Consider the following 22,752-nt stretch of genomic DNA (forward strand, 5'->3'; position numbering starts at 1 on the left):
TGGGAGCATTAGATTCTCACAGGAGCATGAACCCTATTTTGAATTGTGCATGAAAGGGACCTAGGTTGCATGTTCCTTGTGAGAATCTCATGCCTGATGATCTGAGATGGAACGGTCTCGTCCTGAAACAATCCATACTCCCTTGCCATCCCCTGGTCTGTGGAAAAATTGTCTTCCCTGAAACTGGTGCCTGGTGCCAAAAAGTTGGGGATTGCTGCCTTAGATAATTATTTTGAGTTTGTTTTCAGGCATTTCATACATGTATTTTTCTGTGTTACGTTACTGGAGAATTATTGTATTTTTTTGGAGATGTCATGCTTTCTTGCTTTGTCATGTTTCTTGTATTCTTATGTTGATATCCATGCATCTGGTGTTAACAGTTGTTACTTTCAGCTTTATGGATTAACTTCATTTGGTAGAGACTTTTTCCTGTAGATGTATCTGTGATGTTTGTTAGGGTTGTATTCTGAGTGGATGCAGTGGTGTAGTCTCCATGTTATTTCTTTGGTCGTAATCGGTGATATTGGTGTCTGCAGGGTCCTTGTTGTCTTAACCTGCAATTTATTTATTTATTTAAAAAATTTTCAGAGTCATCAGCAGGAAGTAAATCTGTGGTTTCTAATGGAGACCATGGCAAGGCTTTACTGTGGACAGGTACACCAGGCTTGCTAGTCCTTGGACCCCTGGGTGGCATGTATGAGCACCAGTCATGGTAGGGATGAGCCGTTTGTGCCAGTTCTTGGGATTCCTGGTGGTAACATGGGTTAGGGTGGTGGTTAGGGTCCAGGCAGATCAATTCTTGGGTCCCTGGTCAGCATGTTTGGTGCCGGCTGTGGCTGAGGTAGGTGGCAGGAAACAATGGGTGGGTTCTCAGGTCACTGGATGGTGTACTTGGGCATTGGCAATGGTGAGTGGGGTGGGCTAGTACTTAGGCCCCTTGACGGTGTGTGTGGGCTGTGGTAGTAGCAGTGGATAGGGAAGCCCTGTCTTTAGGCATAGTATTGTACGGGCAGGTCCTGGTGGCAGCAGATTGGGTGGGCCTGTTCTTTCTTCCTGGGACAGTGCCTGCGGATACTATTTGGAGGGGACAGGGTGCACCTGTCCTTCCTTGGGTCCCTAGGTGGTGTGCATGGGTGTTGGCTGTAGCCATAGTGGTGGGTGGTGGCAGCTGTTTTTCAAGTTATTGGTGCTGTTGGGCACTGGCAGCAATGAGTGGGCCTGGCCAGTACTCATGCTTCTGGACAGCATGAGCATGGGCTTGTCTCAGGCCCTGTACTGTACATGTAAGCACTGGTGGCAGCAAATGAAGTGTTGCTATTTGGTTCTGGGATGACATGCTTGTGCGCTGTTTGGAGTAGGCAGGTCACACTTGTCTTTAGGCACCTGGATGGTGGGTATGGGTGCTGATGGTGGTGATGAGCTGGGCAGGCCTCCATAGATGTGCTTTATCATGTTGGAGAATTTCCTTTCTCTTCTTAATTTGGTAATGGCTTTCAAAATAATGTTTGTGTGTTTGAATTTCCTGCATTCTCATACTGTAATTTATGTTCTTTATTTTACTAATCAAATTTATTGGATAAATTCATATTTATATATTAAAGTAACTTTGCATTCCTAGGATAAATCTCCTTGATCTGATTTATAATACTCTTAATATGTTGCTGGATTCAGTTTTCTTGAGAATGTTTATGTTTGTATACAAGAGGGAGAGTCATACATGGTTTTTTTTCTTGTACTGTCTTTTTCTGGTTTTGGTATCAGGCTAATACTGTCATTATAGAATGAGTTGGAAAACTTTCTCTCCTTCATTACTTTCTGGAAGAGTTTTTGGGGAAATTGATATTCATTCTTTTTTAAATATTCAGTTGAATTCATCAGTGAAGCCATCTGATCATGCACTTACAGGACAATTCAAGTTTTCTGTTTACTCATTCGTTGAAACCGACTTTATTGATGTGTAATTTACATAGAAGAATATATACCTATTTTAAATATAAATTTCTATGCTTTTTGTCGAGTGTACTAAATGATTTTTAAGATTCTAAAGTTTTTCATTGTAATAAAATAGACGTAACAAATTTTATCATCTGAATCATTTTTAATTGTGCAGTTTAATGTTGTTAAATAAATTAATAATGTGCAGCCATCACCAGCATCAATCTCCACAGTACTTTCCAGCTTGTAAAACTGAAACCCATTAAAAAAATAAATTCCTGTCTCTCCCTCCGCCCCGTTCCCCTTGTGACCACCAGTTTACTGTTTGTTTTGATGATTTTAACTATTTAAAGCACCTCATATAGTATTTGTCTTTTTGTGACTGGCTAATTTCACTTAGCTTAATGTCCTCAAGGTTCATTCATGTTGTAGAATATGCCAGATTTTCTTCCTTTTGAAAGGTGAATAATTTTCCATTGTATTTATATGCCACATTTTGTTTCTATATTTATTCATCTGTGGGCACTTGGTTTACTTTAATATTTTAGCGATCGTTAACATGAGTATACAAATATCTCAGCTCCCTGTTTTTAATTCTTTTGGGTGTATATCCAGAAGTGGAATTGCTTGATCTTATAGTAATTATATTTTTAATTTCTTCAGCAACTGCTGTATTATTTTCTTCAATGGCCGTACCTCATTTTGTGTTCTTGCTAGCTACTTTCCAGTTTCTTCACATCCACATCAACACTTGTTACTTTGTTTTTTTTTTTTTAATTTATAGTAGCCATCCTAATGGTATGAAGTGGTATTTCATTGTAGTCTTAATTGCATTTTCCTATTTATAAATGATACAAAGCATCTTTTTATGTATTTATTAGAGATTCATATATCTTCTTTGGAGAAATGGCTACACAAGCCCTATGCTTATTTTTAAATTGTTTTATTTGGTTTTTTATTGTTGAGCTTTAGGATATTTTTTTCTTTTTTTGAGACTGGGTCTTGCTGTGTTGCCCAGGCTGGAGTGCACCGGCATGATCTCATAGCTCCCTGTAGTCTCAATCTCCTGGGCTCAAGCCCTCCCACCTCAGCCTCCCAAGTAGCTAGGACTACCATGTGGCTATTTTATTTTTTATTCCTTTTTTAGAAATTTAAAATCATTAAAATTTTTTTTTGTGGGTACATAGTAGGTGTATGTATTTATGGGCTACATGAGATGTTTTGATATATAGGCAGGCAATGTGAAGTAAGCACATCATGGAGAATGGGGTATCCATCCTCTCAAGCATTTATCCTTTGAGTTACAAGCAATCCAGTTACATTCTTTAAGGTATTTACAAATATATGATTAAGTAATATTGACTGTATTACTCTATTATACTATCAATAGTAGGTTTTATTCATTCTTTCTATTTTTATAGCCATTAACTGTCCCCACTCTTTCTATTTTTATTATAGCCATTAACTGTCCCCACCTGCCCCTCAGCCCCCTATTCTCTTCCCAGCCTCTAGTAACCATCCTTCTACTCTCTAGGTCCATGAATTCAATTGTTTTGATTTTTAGATCCGACAAATAAGTGAGAACATGTGATGTTTGTCTTTCTTGTTTCACTTAACCTAATGATCTCCAATCCCATCTATGTTGTTGCACATGATTGAATCTCATTTTCTTGTATGACTGAATATACTCCATTGTATATATGTGCTACATTTTATTTATCCATTCATCTGTTAATTGACACTGAGATCACTTCCAAATCTATTAATTTCCTTTTTTGGTGTATACCAGCAGTGGGATGACTGGAGCATATGGTAGTTCAATTTTCAGCTTTTTGAGGAACCTCCAACCTGTTTTCCATAGTGGTTATATTAATTTACATTCCCAGCTAAAGTGTGTAAGTGTTCCCTTTTCTCCACATCCTCACGAGCATTTGTTATTGCCTGTTTTTTGGCTATAAGCCATTTTAACTGGGGTGAGATGATATCTCATTGTAGTTTTGATTTGCATTTCTCTAATGATCAATGATGTTGAACACCTTTTCATATGCCTGTTTGTCATTTGTATATCTTTTTTTGGAAAAATATCTATTCAAATCTTTTGCCTATTTTTTGATCACATTATTAGATTTTTTCCTGTAGGGTTGTTTGGACTCCTTATATATTCTGGTTATTGACACCTTGTCAGATGGGTAGTTTGCAAATATTTTCTCACATTCTGTGGGTTGTCTCTGTACTTTGTTGATTGTACCCTTTCATGTACAGAAGCTTTTTAAGTTGATGTGATACTATTTATCCAGTTTTACTTTTGTTGTCTGTGCTTGTCGGGTATTGCTGAAGAAATATTAGCCCAGACCAATGTCCTGGAGATTTTCCCCAGTGTTTTCCTGTAGTAGTTTCATAGTTTGAGGTTTCAGATTTCAGTCTTTAATCCATTTTGATTTGTTTTTTGTATATGTCGAGAGATAGGGGTCTAGTTTATTCTTTTGCCTATCAATATTCAGTTTTCCCAGGATCACTTGATGAAGAGGTGTCTTTCCTTCAGTGTATGTTCTTGGCACCTGTGTCAAAAATGAGTTCACTGTAGGTGTATAGGTTTGTTTCTGGGTTCTCTATTTTGTTCCATTGGTCTATGTGTTGGTTTTTATGGCATTTCCGTGCTGTTTTGGTTAGTATAGCTCCGTAGTATAATATGAAGTCAGGTAATGTGATTCCTCCAGTTTTGTTCTTTGTGCTTAGGATAACTTTACCTATTCTGGGTCTTTTGTGATTCCATGTAAATTTTAGGATTATTTTTTCTATTTCTGTGAAGAATGTCACTGGTGTTTTGATGGGGATTGCATTTAATCTGTAGATTGCTTTGGGTCGCCTGGAGATTTTCACAATATTGATTCTTTGAATCCATGAACATGGAGTAATTTTCCAGTTTTTGGTGTTCTTGTCATAAAATGTTCTTTTTCTGTTGTGCCTCTGCCAGGTTTTGGTATCAGGATGATACTGGACTCATAAAATGAGTTAGGGAGATTTCCCTCTTTTTCTGTTGATTGGAATAGTTTCAGAAGGAATGGTACCAGCTCCTCTTTGTATTATCTCTGATAGAAGCTGATTTTCTCTGGTAATATGATTTGGTTTATTGCTTTTTATTTTTTGCATATCCATTGTATGTTTTTTGGTTTGAGGTTACCATAAGGCTTGCAAATACTATCTTATTACCCTTTATTTTAACCTGATGATAACACTATTTGCATAACAACAAGCAAAAGGAAACAATAAAAACTCTATGCCTTAATTTTGTCCCCCTGCTTTTTAACTTTTTTTGTTTCTATTTATATCTTTATTGTATTGACTGTCTTGAAAAGTTATTGTAGTTATTATTTTTGAAAATTTTAGGCCAATATCTCTGATGAAATCAGTGTGAAAATCCTCAATAAAAATGGGCAAACCGAATCCAGCAGCACATCAAAAAGCTTATCCACCATGATCAAGTCTGCTTCATCCCTGGGATGCAAGGCTGGTTCAACATATACAAATCAATAAATGTAATCCATCACATAAACAGAACCAACGACAAAAACCACATGATCATCTCAATAGATGCAGAAAAGGCCTTCGACAAATTCAACAGCCCTTCATGCTAAAAACTCTCAATAAACTAGGCATTGATGGAACGTATCTCAAAATAATAAGAGCTATTTATGGCAAACCCACAGCCAATATCATACTGAATCGGCAAAAGCTGGAAGCATTCCCTTTGAAAACCAGCACAAGACAATGATGCCCTCTCTCACCACTCCTATTCAACATAGTATTGGAGGCTCTGGCCAGGGCAGTCAGGCAAGAGGAAGAAATAAAGGATAGTCAGATAGGAAAAGAGGAAGTCAAATTGTCTTTGCTTGCAGATGACATGATTGCATCATCTCAGCCCCAAATCTCCTTAATCTGATAAGCAACTTCAGCAAAGTCTCAGGATACAAAATCAATGTGCAGAAATCACAAGCATTCCTATACACCAATAACAGACAAACAGAGAGCCAAATCATGAGTGAACTCCAGTTCATAATTGCTACAAAGAGAATAAAATACCTAGGAATCCAACTTACACGGGATGTGAAGGATGTCTTCAAGGAGAACTACAAACCACTGCTCCAGGAAATAAAAGAGGACACAAACAAATGGAAAAACATTCCATGCTCATGGATAGGAAGAATCGATATTGTGAAAATGGCCATACTGCCCAAAGTTATAGATTCAGTGCTATCTCCATCAAGGTACCACTGACTTTCTTCACAGAATTGGAAAAAAACTACTTTAAAGTTCATATGGAACCAAAAAAGAGCCCGCATTGCCACGACAATCCTAAGCAAAAAGAACAAAGCTGGAGGCATCATGCTACCTGACTTCAAACTATACTGCAAGGCTACAGTAACCAAAACATCATGGTACTGGTACCAAAACAGAGATATAGACCAATGGAACAGAACAGAGACCTCAGAAATAACACCACACATCTATAACCATCTGATCTTGGACAAACCTGGCAAAAGCAACGGGGAAAGGATTCCCTATTTAATAAATAGGTGTTGGGTAAACTGGCTAGCCATATGCCGAAAGCTGAAACTGGACTCCTTCCTTACGTTTTATACAAAAATTATCTCAAGATGTATTAAAGACTTAAATGTAAGACCTAATATAAAATCCCTAGAAGAAAACCTAGGCAGTACCATTCAGGACATAGGCATGGGCAAAGATTTCATGACTAAAACATAAAAAGCAATGGCAACAAAAGCCAAAATAGACAAATGGGATCTAATTAAACTAAAGAGTTTTTGCACGGCAAAAGAAACTATCAAAAGAGTGAACAGGCAACCTATGGAATGGGAGAAAATTTTTGCAATCTATCCATCTGACAAAGGGCTAATACCCAGAATCTACCAAGAACTTAAACAAATTTATAAGAAAAAAAAAGAACACCATCAAAAAGTGGGCAAAGGGTATGAACAGACACTTCTCAAGGGAAGACATTTATGCAGCCAACAAACTTCTGAAAAAAAATGCTCATCATCACTGGTCATTTGAGAAATGCAAATTAAAACCACAATGAGATACCGTCTCACGCCAGTTAGAATGTCGATCATTAAAAAGTCAGGAAACAACAGATGCTGGAGAGGATGTGGAGAAATAGGAACACTTTTATGCTGTTGGTGGGAGTGTAAATTAGTTCAACCATTGTGGAAACAGTGTGGTGACTCCTTAAGGATGTAGAACTAGAAATACCATTTGACCTAGCAATCCCATTACTAGGTATATACTCAAAGGGTTATAAATCATTCTACTATAAAGACACATGCACATGTATGTTTATTGCAGCACTATTCACAATAGCAAAGACTTGGAACCAACCCAAATGCCCATCAATGATAGACTGGATAAAGAAAATGTGGCACATATACACCATGCAATACTATGTAGCCATGAAAAAGGATGATTTCATGTCCTTTGCCGGAACATGGATGAAACTGGAAACCATCATTCTCACAAAAGTAACACAGGAAGAGAAAACCAAACACTGCATGTTCTTACTCATTAGTGGGGGTCGAACAATGAGAACACATGGACACAGGGCAGGGAACATCACATACCAGGACCTGTTGTGGGGTGGGGACAGGGGGAGGGATAGCATTAGGAGAAATACCTAATGTAAATGATGAGTGCATGAGTGCAGCAAACAGCCATGGCACATGTATACCTGTGTAACAAACCTGCATGTTGTGCGCATGTACCCCAGACCTTAAAGTACAATAATAAAAAATAAAAAATTTATTTGATATTCTTTTCTTCAAAAGAAAAGAAAAAGAAAAAGGAATTCTGTGCTGATGCATTGTACTTGAATGAAATCAGAGGTGCATTTTGCCAGGTTCCACAGAAATTCAATTTTGCATGTATTGAAGTAATTATGTGTTTTTTGTCTTTAGTTCTGTATATGTGATGAATCAATTTTCTTTTGGAGACAGAGTCTTGCTCTGTCACCCAGCCTGGAATTCAGTGGTGCTATCTGGGATTGCTGCAACCGCCACCTCCCGGGTTTAAGCAATTTTCGTGCTTTAGCTTCCCGAGTAGTTGAAGGTGTGCACCACCACTCCCGGTTAATTTTTTGTATTTTTAGTAGAGATGGGGTTTTGCCATATTGTCCAGGCTAGTCTCAAACTCCTGAGCTCAGGCAATCCTCTTGCCTTGGTCTCCCCAAGTGCTAAGACTACAGGTGTGAGCAACTGCACCTGGCCTCAAATTTCTGATTTGCATATGTTGAACCACCCTTTCATTCCCAGGTGATATACTTTTTGATATACTTTTTGATATGCTGCTGGATTTGATTTGCCTGTATTTTGTTGAGGACTTTTGTGTTGATATTCATAAAGGATATTGGCCTTACATTTTTCATTTTGTCTCTGCCAAGTTTTTGTATCAGAATGACACTGGCCTCATAGAATGAGTTGGGGATGTTAGCTAGTTATTATGCAGACTTGTTTCTGTAGTTGTTTTATAGTGTCACTGGTCTGTGTACTTCAGTGTGTTTTCCTAGTGGCTGGTAACATTGTTTCCTTTCCATATTTAGTGCTTCTTTCAGGAGCTCTTCCAAGGCAGGTTGCATGGTAACCATTTTCCTCGGCTTTTGCTTGTCTCAAAAGAGTCTTATTAGGCCGGGTGCCGTGGCTCACGCCTGTAATCCCAGCACTTTGGGAGGCTAAGGTGGGAGGATCACTTGAGGTCTGGCGTTCAAGATCAGCCTGGCCAACATGGTGAAACCCTGTCCCTACTGAAAATAAAAAAATTAGCTGGGCCTGGTGGCAGGTGCCTGTAATCCCAGCTACTCAGGAGGCTGAGGCAGGAGAATCACTTGAGCCCAGGAGGCAGAGGTTGCAGTGAGCCAAGATGGCGCCACTGCACTCCAGCCTGGGTGACAGAGCGAGACTATCTTAAAAAAAAAAAAAAAAAAATCTTATTTCTCCTTCACTTATGAAGCTTAGTTTGGCTGCATATCAGATTTTGAGTTGGAATTTATTTTCTTTAAGAACATTGAATACTGTTCCCTAATCTGTTCTGGCTTTTGTGGTTTCTGCTGAGATGTCTGCTGTTAGTCTGATGGGCTTCCCTTTGTAGATGACCTGACCTTTTTAGCTGCCTGTAACATTTTTTCTTTCATTTCGACCTTGGAGAATCCTATGATTATGTCTCTTTGGGATGATCTTCTTGTGAAATATCTTACTCGGGTTCTCTGCTAGGCCTCTCTAGCTAGGTTGGGGAAGTTCTCATGGGTGACAGAACTCATTAATGATAAGTTGGGGAATGTTGGCCTCTCTGATTAGGTTGGGGAATTTCTCATGGACGATATTCAGAAATAGGTTTTCCATGTTGGTTGCCATCTCTCCATCTTTTTCAGGTACATTAGTGAGTTGTAGATTTAGTCTCTTTACATAATCCCTTATTTCTCGGAGGTTTTGTTTCTTTCCATTCTTTTTTCTCTATTTTTGTCCGACTGTCTTATTTCTGTCTTATTTCAGAAAGTCAGTCTTCAGGCACTGAGATTCTTTGCTCCACTTGGTCTATTCTGCTATTAATACCTGTGATTGCATTATGAAACTCTTGTATATTTTCAGCTGTATCAGGTTGATTGGTTTCTTTGTGTACTGACTATTTTGTCTGTCAGCTCCTGCATTGTTTTATTATGATTCTTAGCTTCCTTGGATTGGTTTTCAACATACTCTTGCATCTCAATGATCTTCATTCCTACGCATATTCTGAATTCTGTTCTGTCATTTCAGCCATCTCAGCCTAGTTCAGAACCCTTGCTGGAGAGATGGTTTGGTTCTTTGGAAGAAACAAGGCACTCGGGCTTTTTGAGTTGTCGGTGTTCTTTTGCTGGTTCTTTCTCATCTTTGTGGCCTCATGTTCCTTCAGTCTTTGAATTTGCTAACCTTTGGGTAGAGTCTTTTTCTTTTATCTTATTTGATGACCTTGAGGGTTTGATTGTGGTATAAGGTGGAGTCAGCCAACTGGCTTTGTTTCTGGAAGATTTTAAGGTACCACCACTCAGCGCCCAACTCCTCCTGGACTGTGTGCTTCCACTCTGTGGGACTTGTATCAGACCCCAACTTTGTTCTTTGGTACCTCAAGGTTAGGAATCCACTGTTCTAGGGGGCTGAGGTGCTCCTGGACTACTGGTCACTACTCACCAGGTCCTCCAGTACAGGAGCTATGATACAGGACCCCAGGGCATCCAGTGCTGCCCTGCCAGCAGACTCCACCAGACTGCGGCCCTGGGAGTGGCCACAGACCAAGGATGGTCAGGTCAGACTGGCCTTGTTTCATAGGCAAGACAACCCTGCAGAGTTCAGGTCCAACAGTTCCCCTAGGGCTAAAGTCTCTTATGGGAGCAAGTCGAGCCTAGGGTGATGGCCTTCACTGGCCATGCTCTGCTACAGACTCTCCTGCACCAAACCTTCTAGGCTCCACATCAGCTGGTGTGCTGCTCCTACCACTTCTCTAAGCAGCTCTCCTTGTCAACTCAAGTGTCTGTGGTGGTTGAGGGGTCTCCTCCTGCTGGGATTCCGAGACCCTTCAGGAGAGTGGATTGCTCCTTGCCAGTTCAACTTACCCGTTGCCCCCCAGAGTCACTGGGGGCTATGAATGAGTCCTGGTACATGGTAGCCCTGTGCAAAGTTCTCATCTTCCTCCCTCTTCAGCCTGGCTTCTGTGTCTTCCCTCCATCCGGTCTCTGTGCCTTCCCTCTGAAGATCTATTAGGAGTGTACCCATTGTCTTGGTCCCTTCGTGGTAGCTGTTCCACCTGGCTGCATCTAGTCAGCCATTGTGTTGGGAGCCTGTTTTCGTTTCTTTTGGGTCAATACCTAGGAGTTGGATTGCTGGGTCATATGGTAGGTGCATTCTTAACTTCGTAAGAAACTGTCAGACTGCTGTAAGTGATTGTGCCGTATTACATTCCCACCACTAGCCGTGTAGGAGGGTTTCATTTTCTCCACACCCCTGCCAGCACTTATATGGTCAGCCTCTTTATCATCATCCTTTCTAATGGAGGTGTAGTAGTATCTCTTTGTGGTTTTAATTGCATTTCCTTGATGACTGATGATGTTGAACATTTTTTCATGTGCTTTATTGGACTTTAAAAAATCTTCTCTAGAATATCTGTTGAATTTCTTTTGCTCCTTCCTCCTTTTTAAAACTTTTTTTGTTTGGCCGGGCGCGGTGGCTCAAGCCTGTAATCCCAGCACTTTGGGAGGCCGAGACGGGTGGATCACGAGATCAGGAGATCGAGACCATCCTGGTCTACACGGTGAAACCCCGTCTCTACTAAAAAATACAAAAAACTAGCCGGGCGAGATGGCGGGCGCCTGTAGTCCCAGCTACTCGGGAGGCTGAGGCAGGAGAATGGCGTAAACCCGGGAGACGGAGCTTGCAGTGAGCCGAGATCGCGCCACTGCACTCCAGCCTGGGCGACAGAGCGAGACTCCGTCTCAAAAAAAAAAAAAAAAAAAAAAAACCAACTTTTTTTTTTTTTTTTTACAGACCAGAAAGATAAGATTAATAATATATTGAACGTCTTTTTGTATGCATGTTGGCCATTTGTGCGCTTTTTTGGTGAAGCGTCCAAATGTTTTCTCCATTTTTTTTGAAGGACAAGAAATACTCTAAATAAAATTATGACAAAAGACATGAAAACAATGCCTTCATCCCAATTGTTAGTTTATTTTCTAGAATCAAAATGTAGGACTCCAAGTCTGAGGGAGGATTCTTTTCTCTGATATCTGAATTTATTTGGTCAAGCTTTATAATTAAGTCATGTTTATATATTCATTGATAAACTACTTTTGTTGAAAATTTTTAAAAACTTGAGGTTTTCTGGAAAATCAGTGTATTTTTTTATTAATAGGCAAAAAACGTTATTTTTTTTTCTGCTGTGATTATGTTGGGTCTTCCTACAATTATAAAATTTCTCATATGTAAAACTGAAAAGATACGATATATTTCTTATTTTTTAGGAATGCTATTTTTTAAAGAATCTGAGTATATGGATCAATGATCATTTCCCTTCAAAAAAATTAAGTGTTAGTATAATGGTTTGGAGCTTTCCAAGGGACATTTTGTAAATGGATAATTGGATGGTTCTAAAAAGCCTAGGCAAGTAACAGGAACTAGCCTACCTAAATATATAGATTGTTGGGTTAGGTAGAATTCTCTGTTTAGCCTTTTACTTTTCATTTTTACTGTGAAATATAATGTAACTAACAAAAAAATGACTGAAAGTTAAACAGTTCAATGAATCATTCATTAAATTTAATGTATTTTTAACAAGGTAGATTTTAACCACCACTGAGGAACAAAACAGAAAACTGCCTCAGAAGTTCTCAATCCCTGAAAATGATAACCCTTTAAAGCAGCAGTCCCCAACCTTTTTTGGCACCAGGGACTGGTTTCATGGAAAACAGTTTTTCCATGGATGGGGTTGAGAGTGGAGGTGGGTGGGTGTTGTGGGGAGTGGTTTAGGCATGAAACTGTTCCACCTCAGATCATCAGGCTTTAGATTCTCATAAGGAGTGCACAAGTTAGATCCCTTGCATGTGAAGTTCACAATAGGGTTCGTGCTCCTATGTGAATCTAATGCTGCTGATCTGACGGGAGGCAGAGCTCAGGCGGTAATGCTCGCTCACCCACTGTTCACCTCCTGCTATGTGGCCCAGTTCCTAACAGGCCACAGACTGGTACCAGGCAGCCTGGGGGCTGGGGACCCCTGCTTTCATGATAACCACTCCCCTAACTTTCAGAGTAATTACTTTCTTATTTTTCTTGGATAGTATTGTTAGCTAAGTATATATCCCTAAATACTAAATTTAGGTTTTATTTTGCCTGGTTTGAATGTTGCTCTTTACTCTTAAGTTTATTTTCTGGTATACAGAGAAATCTTATGACACTTATATGTTGTAGATGTTTAGAATTTTTTCACCTTATTAGTTTGGGGGAAAAAGATTACTGACTTCTGTTGCCAGATATTTTTAGTCAGACAAATTATAATAAAGTCAAACATGAAATAAGTATTTTCGTGGAGAAGCCAAATTGTCCTTCTCATTTAGAGACTCACTATTAGAATAATCAATAAAATTACCAATTATTTGTTGTTTTCCAACGTAAATTCTTATTTGGTCTGAGTGAATAGAAAAATGACTTTTTCCCAACATTGAATAGTCTCATATTTGAAATTATTAAAATTACCATGGAGATAATAATTTCCCCCCAAATTTAGCAAATACCTAAGTCATATAGTTTTTCCATTAGACTTAATTACATTTTATCCTTAAAATAAATTTCCTTAAAGTTCTGTTTGCATTTCTATTTGGTCATTTAGAATTTTGAAATGTACAGTTGTAAAACTTATAAATAATAGACTGATAGTCTTTAAACATTTTGGCACGTTTGCCGTCTCTCGGTCTCTTTTTATGCATGTATATAGATGGGCATCACATATGTACGTGTATACATACACGTATACATACATTTTTGGGGGAACCATTTGAGAGTAAGTTGCAGGCGTCATGGTATTTTATCTTCAGATACTTCAGCTTGGTTTTCCTAAGAACAATGACATTCTCTTACATAACAATTATAATATACTATCAAGAAAATTAACAGTAATTTCATATCATCATCTGCTATAAAGTCTGCAATCAGAATTTCCTGAGTGTTCCCAAAATGTCTTTTATTTATTTACTTTTAAATCTATTTGGCGAAAACCGCAGTTACTTTTGTACCTACCTAATAGAATCAAAATCAGGTTCCTGCGTTGTATTTGGTTATTATACCCCATTAGTCTCTTAATCTAGAAGAGTTCTCACCTGCTCTGCCCTTTTCCTTTTAACCATGACATTGAGTTTTGAGGAGTCGAGACCAGTTGTTCTGTAGAATGCCTCACAGTCTATATTTTTATTATTTTTCTGGGCTTACCCTTATGATTAGGGCCAGGTTACATTTTTGGCAGGAATATTTCATACCTGATGTCATGTACTTCTTATTGCACATATCAGGGGATACATAATTTCTGGTTGTTTCACTCTTAGTAGTCCTATGTTTGATCACTTGCATAAGATGGTGCCTGCCAGATCTGTTCATTGTAAAGACACCTTTTCCTCTTTGCAATTAATAATCATCTGTGAACTCAATTATCTGTTTGCAGAAAAAAAGGATATTTGTGGCATTATAAATGTGTTAATCTCACAGGGATGTCTTAACTGTAAGACAGCCTTACTGTGTTTCTTTAGTAAGCTTGTGTTCCCCCTCTCTACAATGATTATTTGAAAACTTTTTTCAAACCTACGTTCCTTTATCTTTCCTATCACTTTTAAGAGGTCTTGGTTCCTTCTCCTTCTTGGAAGGGTGAAAGGAATGCCTCTTCTCCTATCATAAACCAGTGTAGTGTGAAGCAGTTAAGAGGGCTGGCAAGAAGTTTGAGAGTGTATGGTTCTGGATCCCATTTTCAATACTCACTTGTTTTACTTAGATATTAATCAGTCTATCTTGGTCTCCTCAACTGCATGAGAAGAATAATTTTTAAGCCCCTCATGGAGTGGTTGTGAGGATTAAATGAAATAAATTATTGTAAAATGCGTAGCACAGTGCCTGGTATATAGTACATGTTCAATAAATATTAGCACTTATGCAATTTCTTAGGAAACTTACTGTGTTAATTATCCTGCCTTCTGTGTCTTCAACCCTTACGTGCTTCCCATAAGCATTTAAACTTACGCAAATATTTCCTATCTTAAACTAGCTAATCAACCAATAACTGACTAAAAACCCTTTCCTGCTTCTCACGTCTATTTTCAGGTCTTGTCTTATTTTCCACTTTCACAACCATATTTCTCCTTTGCTCCTTTCCCTTTACTGATCCCGCTGTATTCTGGTTTCTGCTCCCACCATTCTACTAAATTACCTCTGATAAAGTCATCATTATCTCCGTAAATTAATTTTTATTACCTATTATTCCTAGTACTTCCATTTTATTCTTCATAAACATCAAAATGGTCTTTTAAAAATGTAGTTCTGATCTCACTGTTTCCTAATTAAGACTAGTTAATTTCTGTTGCTGTTGACATAAAGTCTCAGATCCTTAATATAGTTTGCTAAGTCCTGCCTAACTGCCCATTCTTAGACACATTACCTCTTTATTCTGAATACATGAGTCAGGTAAGTCCTTTAATTTCTTTGAAGAAGCTTTACTTATTTTCATTTTGTCCTGTTTTTTGGACCTTTCTCCGTTTTTTACTTGTTTCTTTTGGATAGTGCCTGTCCTTCTTTGAGACTTCAGCTTTAAGGTCATATTCTCAGAAACTTGTCTCAAAAGAAATGCAACATCTGTATTTCTTCTTCATAGCACATATTATAATTCTAATTAAATAATGAATTGGTTTATTCTTCTCTGTAATGCACACCCCATGAAGGCAAAAACTCAACTATTTTGTTTGTAGCAGAAACTCCAGATTATACTAGCATAGTTGTTTTGCTGGAAGATGTTCAGTAAGTGCTTGTAGAATGAATTATTATTGATCCATAGAGATGTCACTCATTTATTTTAAAATAATTTTTAAACTAATAGCTTAACTTTTATTTATTTATTTATTTTTTATTTATTTTTATTTTTTTATTTTTATTTTTATTTTATTATACTTTAAGTTCTAGGGTACATGTGCACAACGTGCAGGTTTGTTACACATGTATACATGTGCCATGTTGGTGTTTTTTCTTTCGTTCTTTCTTTTTTTTTTTTTTTTGTGCAACATGTTGGGAGTTTTCAGTATGTTCTGTGGAAGTACCCGGGAGACTTTACCCTCTTCCTGCTAGATGGTCTGTGGATATACACTCAAGTGGCTGCTGAAAACAAGTGTTTTTTGTTTTTGAGAGTTCCTGTTTTATCTTGAAAATACATGAACATATTGCTATTTCTTAATATTATTGTGTTCATTAAGCAACAAACAAAAAGTGCTAAAACTGTTTCATAGGTAGTAAAATAGACACTCTTCTGATTAAACATTTCACAGTACTTTCAGCCATTCCTCACTTGACATTGTTTTAAGTGCACTTGTAGCCTGTTCGCACCACTGCAGAAACTATGTTCCATAGTTTTTGGAATTCCAGAACTAAACATAGTTATTCAAGTATTCAGCATAAAAATGTATTGAATGAGAAGATGGGTAAAACATGATGAGCAAAACTGTTGCTGGAACTGCTTGCATTTATCAGTTTTTTTTTTTTTTGAAATTGATATAGGTACAGTAAGGTAAATGTTATAAGTTGACCTATTTTAGAAATAAGGTAAAATTAAATCTGTATCTTAAGACTCTATAAGCTTAAGAATGTAAATGATGCAGTAGTGCACCCTTAGTTTTAATAATGTTTTCTGAATCAACAAATGCTAAAACAAAAACACATTTTTAAAGCAAACAGCGGTTACATCTGTGATGAGATCTGCAAATGAACACTGTCCTTCCACTAACATTGTTAATAAACATGAATGCATTGCCAGGACTCTAGCAGATGTGCATGTGTAATGATGGTTGTAGTATACTTGACAGAATTCTGAAGAAAATCTCAGCGTAAGTGAAATAGACTTTACTTTTTAAGGTATCTTTCATAATAGTTGGGCATTTTTTCTTTTTTCTTAGGGTATTTACTACAGTTGCTTGAAGAACTGAAATTTAGAATTTCTGGAGATATTAGTTTGTGATGAATTCATGTATTCTACAATGTGTAGTACCATATATACTAATTATTTATGTGTATAACAGGCAACTCAAAGTTATGGTGACGAATGTCCTATGGACGGATTTAGGACGAAAATTCAGAAAGACCCTACCTAGAAACGATGCTAATTTATGTGATGCCAACAAGGTGCAATCAGACTCATTGCCTTCGACATCTGTTGACAGCCTAGAGACATGTCAAAAATTAGAACCTCTTCACCAAAGCCTTATTTTATCTGAAAGGTATGTTGTTCAGTATTGATTTTGTTCAACTTACCACATTTGAAATAATATGAATCCCGTACTCCTAACGATAAAATTGTTGAAATGACCTCAAAGAAGATTTGCATATATAGGCATACCACACTCTAAAGCAAATCTTAAAGCTGACTATCTTAATTTACAAAGTTAGCTGATGTTTCTGTACTTCATTAAGCAGATTGACGTGGAATTATATTTAAAAACAAGTATCAATAGTACATTTAACTTATTTTATTATAATTTGATTTATGTACACATCTTTTTAGGGATTATTTTATGATTAAAATGAAGACACATATATATACATGTGTGTGTATATGTATTATATGCATATAAATGTGTGTGTATATATATGCATTTATATTTTCTTCATCTTTAACATCCTTTCAAAATTTTATCTAATCTAGATCCTAACCACTTTTGACTTTTGTGAGCTTGTTTTTTAAAAAGGAGATGATGTTAAAATATTGCCTCTGGATTTTTAATAGTAAATATTCAGTTTAATTTTGTAAAGTAACAAAACTAATTTTGTTTTGTATTTTTTGAAAGAATTACATGGGAATTTGGGGCTGAAAACTAGGAATTAGCTGTAGGAATCTATAACAATATCTTTTATATATTACTATTTACAGTTTCAGCCATTAAATGAATGTTTTGGGGGGGAAGGTACTTTATTTTCAGTTAGAATAACCTACAATTAGCTACACAGTACTTTGGTTATATGGTCTGTAATCTGAATGACAGTATGTAAGTGCTTGAAGCCAAGACCCAGATAAAAACTGCTAACTTTCAACATAGTTATTTTTAAAATAAAGGTAGAATTCTTGTCAAAACATCTGAACATATTATACATTAATTTGTAAGGAGGATACTTCTTTAAAAAAGGCAAAAATCATAAAAAGCTAAGTTTAATGAAGAAATTTCTTGTATACCTGATATACATTTAATTTTCTAAAACACTGTAAATCTTAGAGTCAGACAGGTTAGCATCAGTAATGTATGAAGCAGCTTGCTCTCATTCTATATTCTAGCAGATTTCCTCCCCAGTACAGGTTAACTAATCTCTTACTGTACTGACAGGTGTAAATAAAGGGGCTGCTTAAAGCAATGACCTTCTAATATCTTTTACTCTTTTGAAAGGAAGTTTTAAACTCTCTTCAAATGACAACAAACTCATGAATGTCCTCATCCTGTGTCTATCCTTTTTCCAATCAGAACAGTGTGGTGGTCCATTCTCTCAGAATAATAGTTTTACCACTAGGAATTTTTAGCATATAGATTATGTGTTCATGAAATTTAAATATAATGTGAAGTAAAGAGTCCAGTAAGATTCTAATTTGTTTTTTGCTGTGTTTTTAAATATTTGTTGTTTTTTGTTCAGTTAGTGGGTGAACTACCAGCTAGTCCAGACCTCTTTCCTCAGCTCCAGGTGTCCTAAACTCAATTTGTTGTAAAGTGAGAACCTCATCTTTTTTTTTTTTTTCTGACTTAAAAAAAAAAAAAAATATATATATATATTTATTATACGTTAAGTTCTAGGGTACATGTGCACAACGTGCAGGTTTGTTACATATGTATACATGTGCCATGTTGGTGTGCTGCACCCATTAACTCGTCATTTACATTAGGTATATCTCCTAATGCTATCCCTCCCCCCTCCCCCCTCCCCACAATAGGCCCTGGTGTGTGATGCTCCCCTTCCTATGTCCAAGTGATCTCATTAGAACCTCATCTTTTCTCAAACTTGTACCTGTTTTTGTATTCCCCCCCATCTGAGTGATTGACACCACTTACAAATTTTAACTTGGGAATTGTCTTTGACTCCTCTTTTTTCCTTATCCTTATATCCAGTCATTTAACATAAATATATATATATATATGGGGGGTGGGGGCAGAAAATTAAACCTTATTTATTTTTAAAACCAAACCACTAGGAAAATATATCACAGCCTGGAAACAGTAAATGGACAGGCTATATTATCATTTCAAGTAATAAGTTGGTGAAAATACAATGAGGTTGATACCAAAACAGTAAGGTGCCATGCTGGGGCAGGAACACTGTGTTGCAACAGTCCCAGGCAGAAATGGCATTTGGTAATGGGGGCTGCCTCTCCTTTGCTTTAAAGGAGTCAGCTCATCCTAGCCCAAGTTGCTTACTTTTTCTTCCTTGAATTTCCTGTTGCCAGGGGTTTGTCTCAGTTGGGCTCTGTTAATTCAGGAGGCTAAGTACACAATGCTGGGTTTAGGCTTTCATTCTATCTGTTCTATAAAATCCAGGTTTTTCCAAATCCAGTACTTCATAACTCTTTTATAATCAAGTAGGCAACTGCTCCTCTTTTACTGTTCATTCCTAGATACCAATATATATCACAGTCAAAACCCCTTTCTCTTCCAAGGGGAAAGTGTTACTGCAAGATTGTCCTTTCATTTTGCTACACACAGCCTCAGGGTCCATCAGCCAGTAATTATGCTTCCCAATAATTAGTGTGTTGTCACCTCTCATGTTTTTGCACGGTCTCCAGGCTGAAAGATGCAGTATGTAATAATTTTAAGAAATGTACATCCACATCTTGATGCGCAGAAATGGGGATCCATAAGGAACCTTTCAAAGTTCTTATCCAAACTAGTCTCCCTACCAATTCCACATCTTAAAATCAACTTGTATGCCCTTGTATAAATTAAACAAAACCAAGAAAACAAAGACCCAGAAAACTTTTTTCCCTTCTAAGTTAGTGACCTCATGGATTTTGTTTCACAGCTTACGGAAAATGGTGTGGTGACACTTCTGGTAAACAGGATGTTGGCAACAAAGAGAAAATATCTCTCCTCAAACTCCACCAACTCTAACCTGCCAGCCTGTTGGTATCTGTGTAGTAAGAAGAGTCTGGTGCCTTGGAGGACTCTGGCTTGTTACAGGGAAGATCCTTACTGCCAGGACAAGCGCTGGCCACAGGAAATATAAGCTCTAAAACTCTCCTGTAGTATCTCTGACCCAATTTTGCACCACTTTTTTCCATTTCATTTTTTAGGACTGAAACATAAAAGAACCAGTGTCTGGAGGCAAGTGACATATGCCTTACACTTGTGGCCATCCTTACTTTCTTCATTCATAAACTTTGCTTAAAAGACTAAAGTTCCCAATTCCTTATAAAAAATATGTTCTTGCCCTCAGCCCCGATGGCTACTGGCAAAGATTTTTGTTTCCCAATGGCTAAGAGAGCTTCCTTCATCTTCTTGGTCGTAGTTGGGATGAGGTGCATGTGGTCATCCACACACTTGGTCACACAACCGTCTAGCTGCTGCTTCACCTGAAGCTCCTTACTCCCAGCATCTATTAAATCTTTGGCTTTGTTATTGCATTGCATGGTGCACCAGGCCAGGCGGTCCTTGAACTTTTCCAACTCACTGATGACCAAAGCCTGGGCTTGAGCCAGAGGCACATGGCAGCGCTTGATGGACTGGTGCACCTGCTGCAGGGAGGCCTGTCTGTCTTCACAACAGCTGGTGCTGCACCGGAACATGAGACCCTGCATTTTCTGAATGTTCTCTTTCTCCAGACTCTTCACCATGGAGTCTACCACCTCTTGCACCTGCAGCTGCTGTAGCTCTGCCATGGTGACCCTGCGCTGCCCTGTGCTGTGCCACCATATATAGTTATTTTTAACCCCTAAATCTGTCTTTTAAAGGATCTCTTCTCCATCTTTATTGCCAGCGCATCAGTTCAAGCCCTAATAACTTCGTGCCTTTTATTACTATGGTAGTAACTTGATTAGGTTTCCTTTACATAGCCTTTTTCTTCTTGTTTTATTCTTTATATTGTTGTCAAAATATTTATTCTAAAAGGTAGATCTTGCTTGCCACTTACTAGTTTAACATCTTTCAATGGCTCCACATAATCTTCTGGATAAAGTTCAAACTTCTTAGTTTGGCACACAAGGACGTTAATGATCTCACCTTTGCTTATCTCTAACTTTGTGTCTGTCTAGTCCTCCATATTCACAATGTACTTCAGATTTAGGAAACTATTTTCAGCTTACTGAATGTGTATACTGTTGTATACATCCTGTTTGTTTTCTTGTCTTGGAAACTGTCCTCCTTTTTTTTTTTTTTTTTAAGGAAGCCTTCCTTGATTCCACCCTCCAAATCTATATATGATCCCTTTCTTTGTCTTGCTAAACAGCTTGTTAGTATATCTTAACATTTATCACACTCTATTGTGATTTTTAGTTTCTCTTCCTCCCTGCAGCAAACTTCCTGAGGATAGGAACTATATTTTATTTCTTATTTTTTCTTTATTCCTAGTATAGTACTGGACTCTTATCAAATGCTCAGTAAATGTTTGCTGGATAAAAGAAGGAGATTGCTTCTCACCAGAGTTGCATCTCTAGACACTCTGTCTAACGTATATTTTCCCTGTAAGGACCAATTATATATTCAGTAATTTTGGTGACAACCAGGAAAAGAGATATTAGAAACGTCAGATAAGGAAACTGGAGAACTCTTTTGTGTATGGCTTTGGATAGATATTTTCTACCTGAGACTTGCTATATATAATAGGAGACTTCTGCTTTCTTCAGTCTTTGCTTAACTTTGATATGAGGCTTCTTGTTTTATTTTCATTTCTACTCAGGACTTAAAATTTTAGAAAGATAAGAGGGAGAAACATTTATTTCTGCATTTTAATTTTATCCTAAAGTGTAATCATTGAGTAAACCAAAATTACTCATTCAGTTCCAGAAACTCATTCAGTTCCAGGTATTTTGTTGGACATTTTATTTGCATTCTGGAATCTAAAGAAGTAAAGTAAGTATCTTGCCTTTTATGTGAGGGCAGTTTGGCTTTTTGATTTCAGGATAAAATTGAGAAGAAAAATGGAATAGACAGTTCTAATCAATTTTGTAAGTAATGGAGAAAAGGGTTTTAGAAATATCAAAAGAGTTTTAAAAATATCAAACTAGCAGTATGTGGAATGCACATTTATTTTTAAAAAATATGTAAACTGCATTTTAGTGTTAGTTTTATCTCCATGTATGTATGGTTCATATCTATTTTCCTGGGAGAAAATTCCAGACATCTATAAGTCTTTGTCAATAGGAAGGAAATAATCTAGTGGGACACATATACAAGGCTTTTGAGAAAATAAACTTTCTTCTGCTTTCCTCAGTTTGTACCAGAGATTGTTAGAGAAATATATTCCATTAAGAAGAGCTAGCTGCTGGTACTTGGAATTTCTGTAAATATATTTTTTATCTTTGTCTTAAATTTATATGCATTTGAAGTTTTAAAAAAATTACGTATTCCAGGTATGTGATGGTAAAACTATTTGGATATTGCAATGTTCCTATCATTTTAAGATTTTTTAAGCCAGTAGTCTACTTGAGTGGTGATAATTATTCACTTAAAATTTAACTTAATAAAAGAACAAATTTAGAAACTAATCTGTGAATCTCTTTAATAAAGTTACTCAAAGATTAAATTTTTTCTACATACCTTTAAGATGCTGATTTAGAAGGTATATTTTAAATTATATCATCTGGGACAAGCATAGAGTTACGAGAATCCTCTTAAAATGCCACATAACACAATTTTAGAAAGGCATTCATTGCAGCAAAATGAAAACTAAATTAGTATTGTAATTTTTGGCTCATTATAGATTTATTAGTAGATATAATTATGTTATCTTTCAGCAAGGACTTCATTTCTCTAAAAATTTGCTCTATAGATGAAGTTGTATGTTAATAGCTCTTTCGAGTTCT

The 22,752-nt window shown here is 37.1% G+C and overlaps 2 protein-coding genes across 7 annotated transcripts in view; one reads left to right on the forward strand and one right to left on the reverse strand.

Moving 5' to 3' along the window:
- Positions 1-22,752, forward strand: part of SENP7 (SUMO specific peptidase 7) — a 167,988-nt gene that overhangs the window by 57,003 nt on the left and 88,233 nt on the right. For 4 of the 6 annotated variants that reach the window (XM_033211426.1, XM_033211428.1, XM_033211429.1 and 1 more), the window contains one exon: positions 16,781-16,978. The exons of the other annotated variants lie outside the window; for them this stretch is intronic. In XM_033211426.1, the coding sequence (XP_033067317.1) occupies positions 16,781-16,978 (198 nt within the window). The remainder of the gene's footprint in view (positions 1-16,780; positions 16,979-22,752) is intronic. 6 annotated transcript variants of the gene reach the window in all.
- On the reverse strand, positions 20,125-20,610 carry LOC117084516 (protein FAM136A-like). Its single transcript, XM_033213279.1, has one exon. It carries the CDS (start codon positions 20,608-20,610, stop codon positions 20,125-20,127), a length of 486 nt encoding a protein of 161 aa, XP_033069170.1.

This window comes from Trachypithecus francoisi, unplaced genomic scaffold, assembly GCF_009764315.1.
Source record: "Trachypithecus francoisi isolate TF-2019V2 unplaced genomic scaffold, Tfra_2.0 Lachesis_group0, whole genome shotgun sequence".
In the NCBI taxonomy this organism is placed as follows: Eukaryota; Metazoa; Chordata; class Mammalia; order Primates; family Cercopithecidae; genus Trachypithecus; species Trachypithecus francoisi.

Excerpts from the sequence above, each read along its gene's own strand:
- LOC117084516 (XM_033213279.1), bottom strand. The coding sequence starts at position 20,610 with ATGGCAGAGCTACAGCAGCTGCAGGTGCAAGAGGTGGTAGACTCCATG.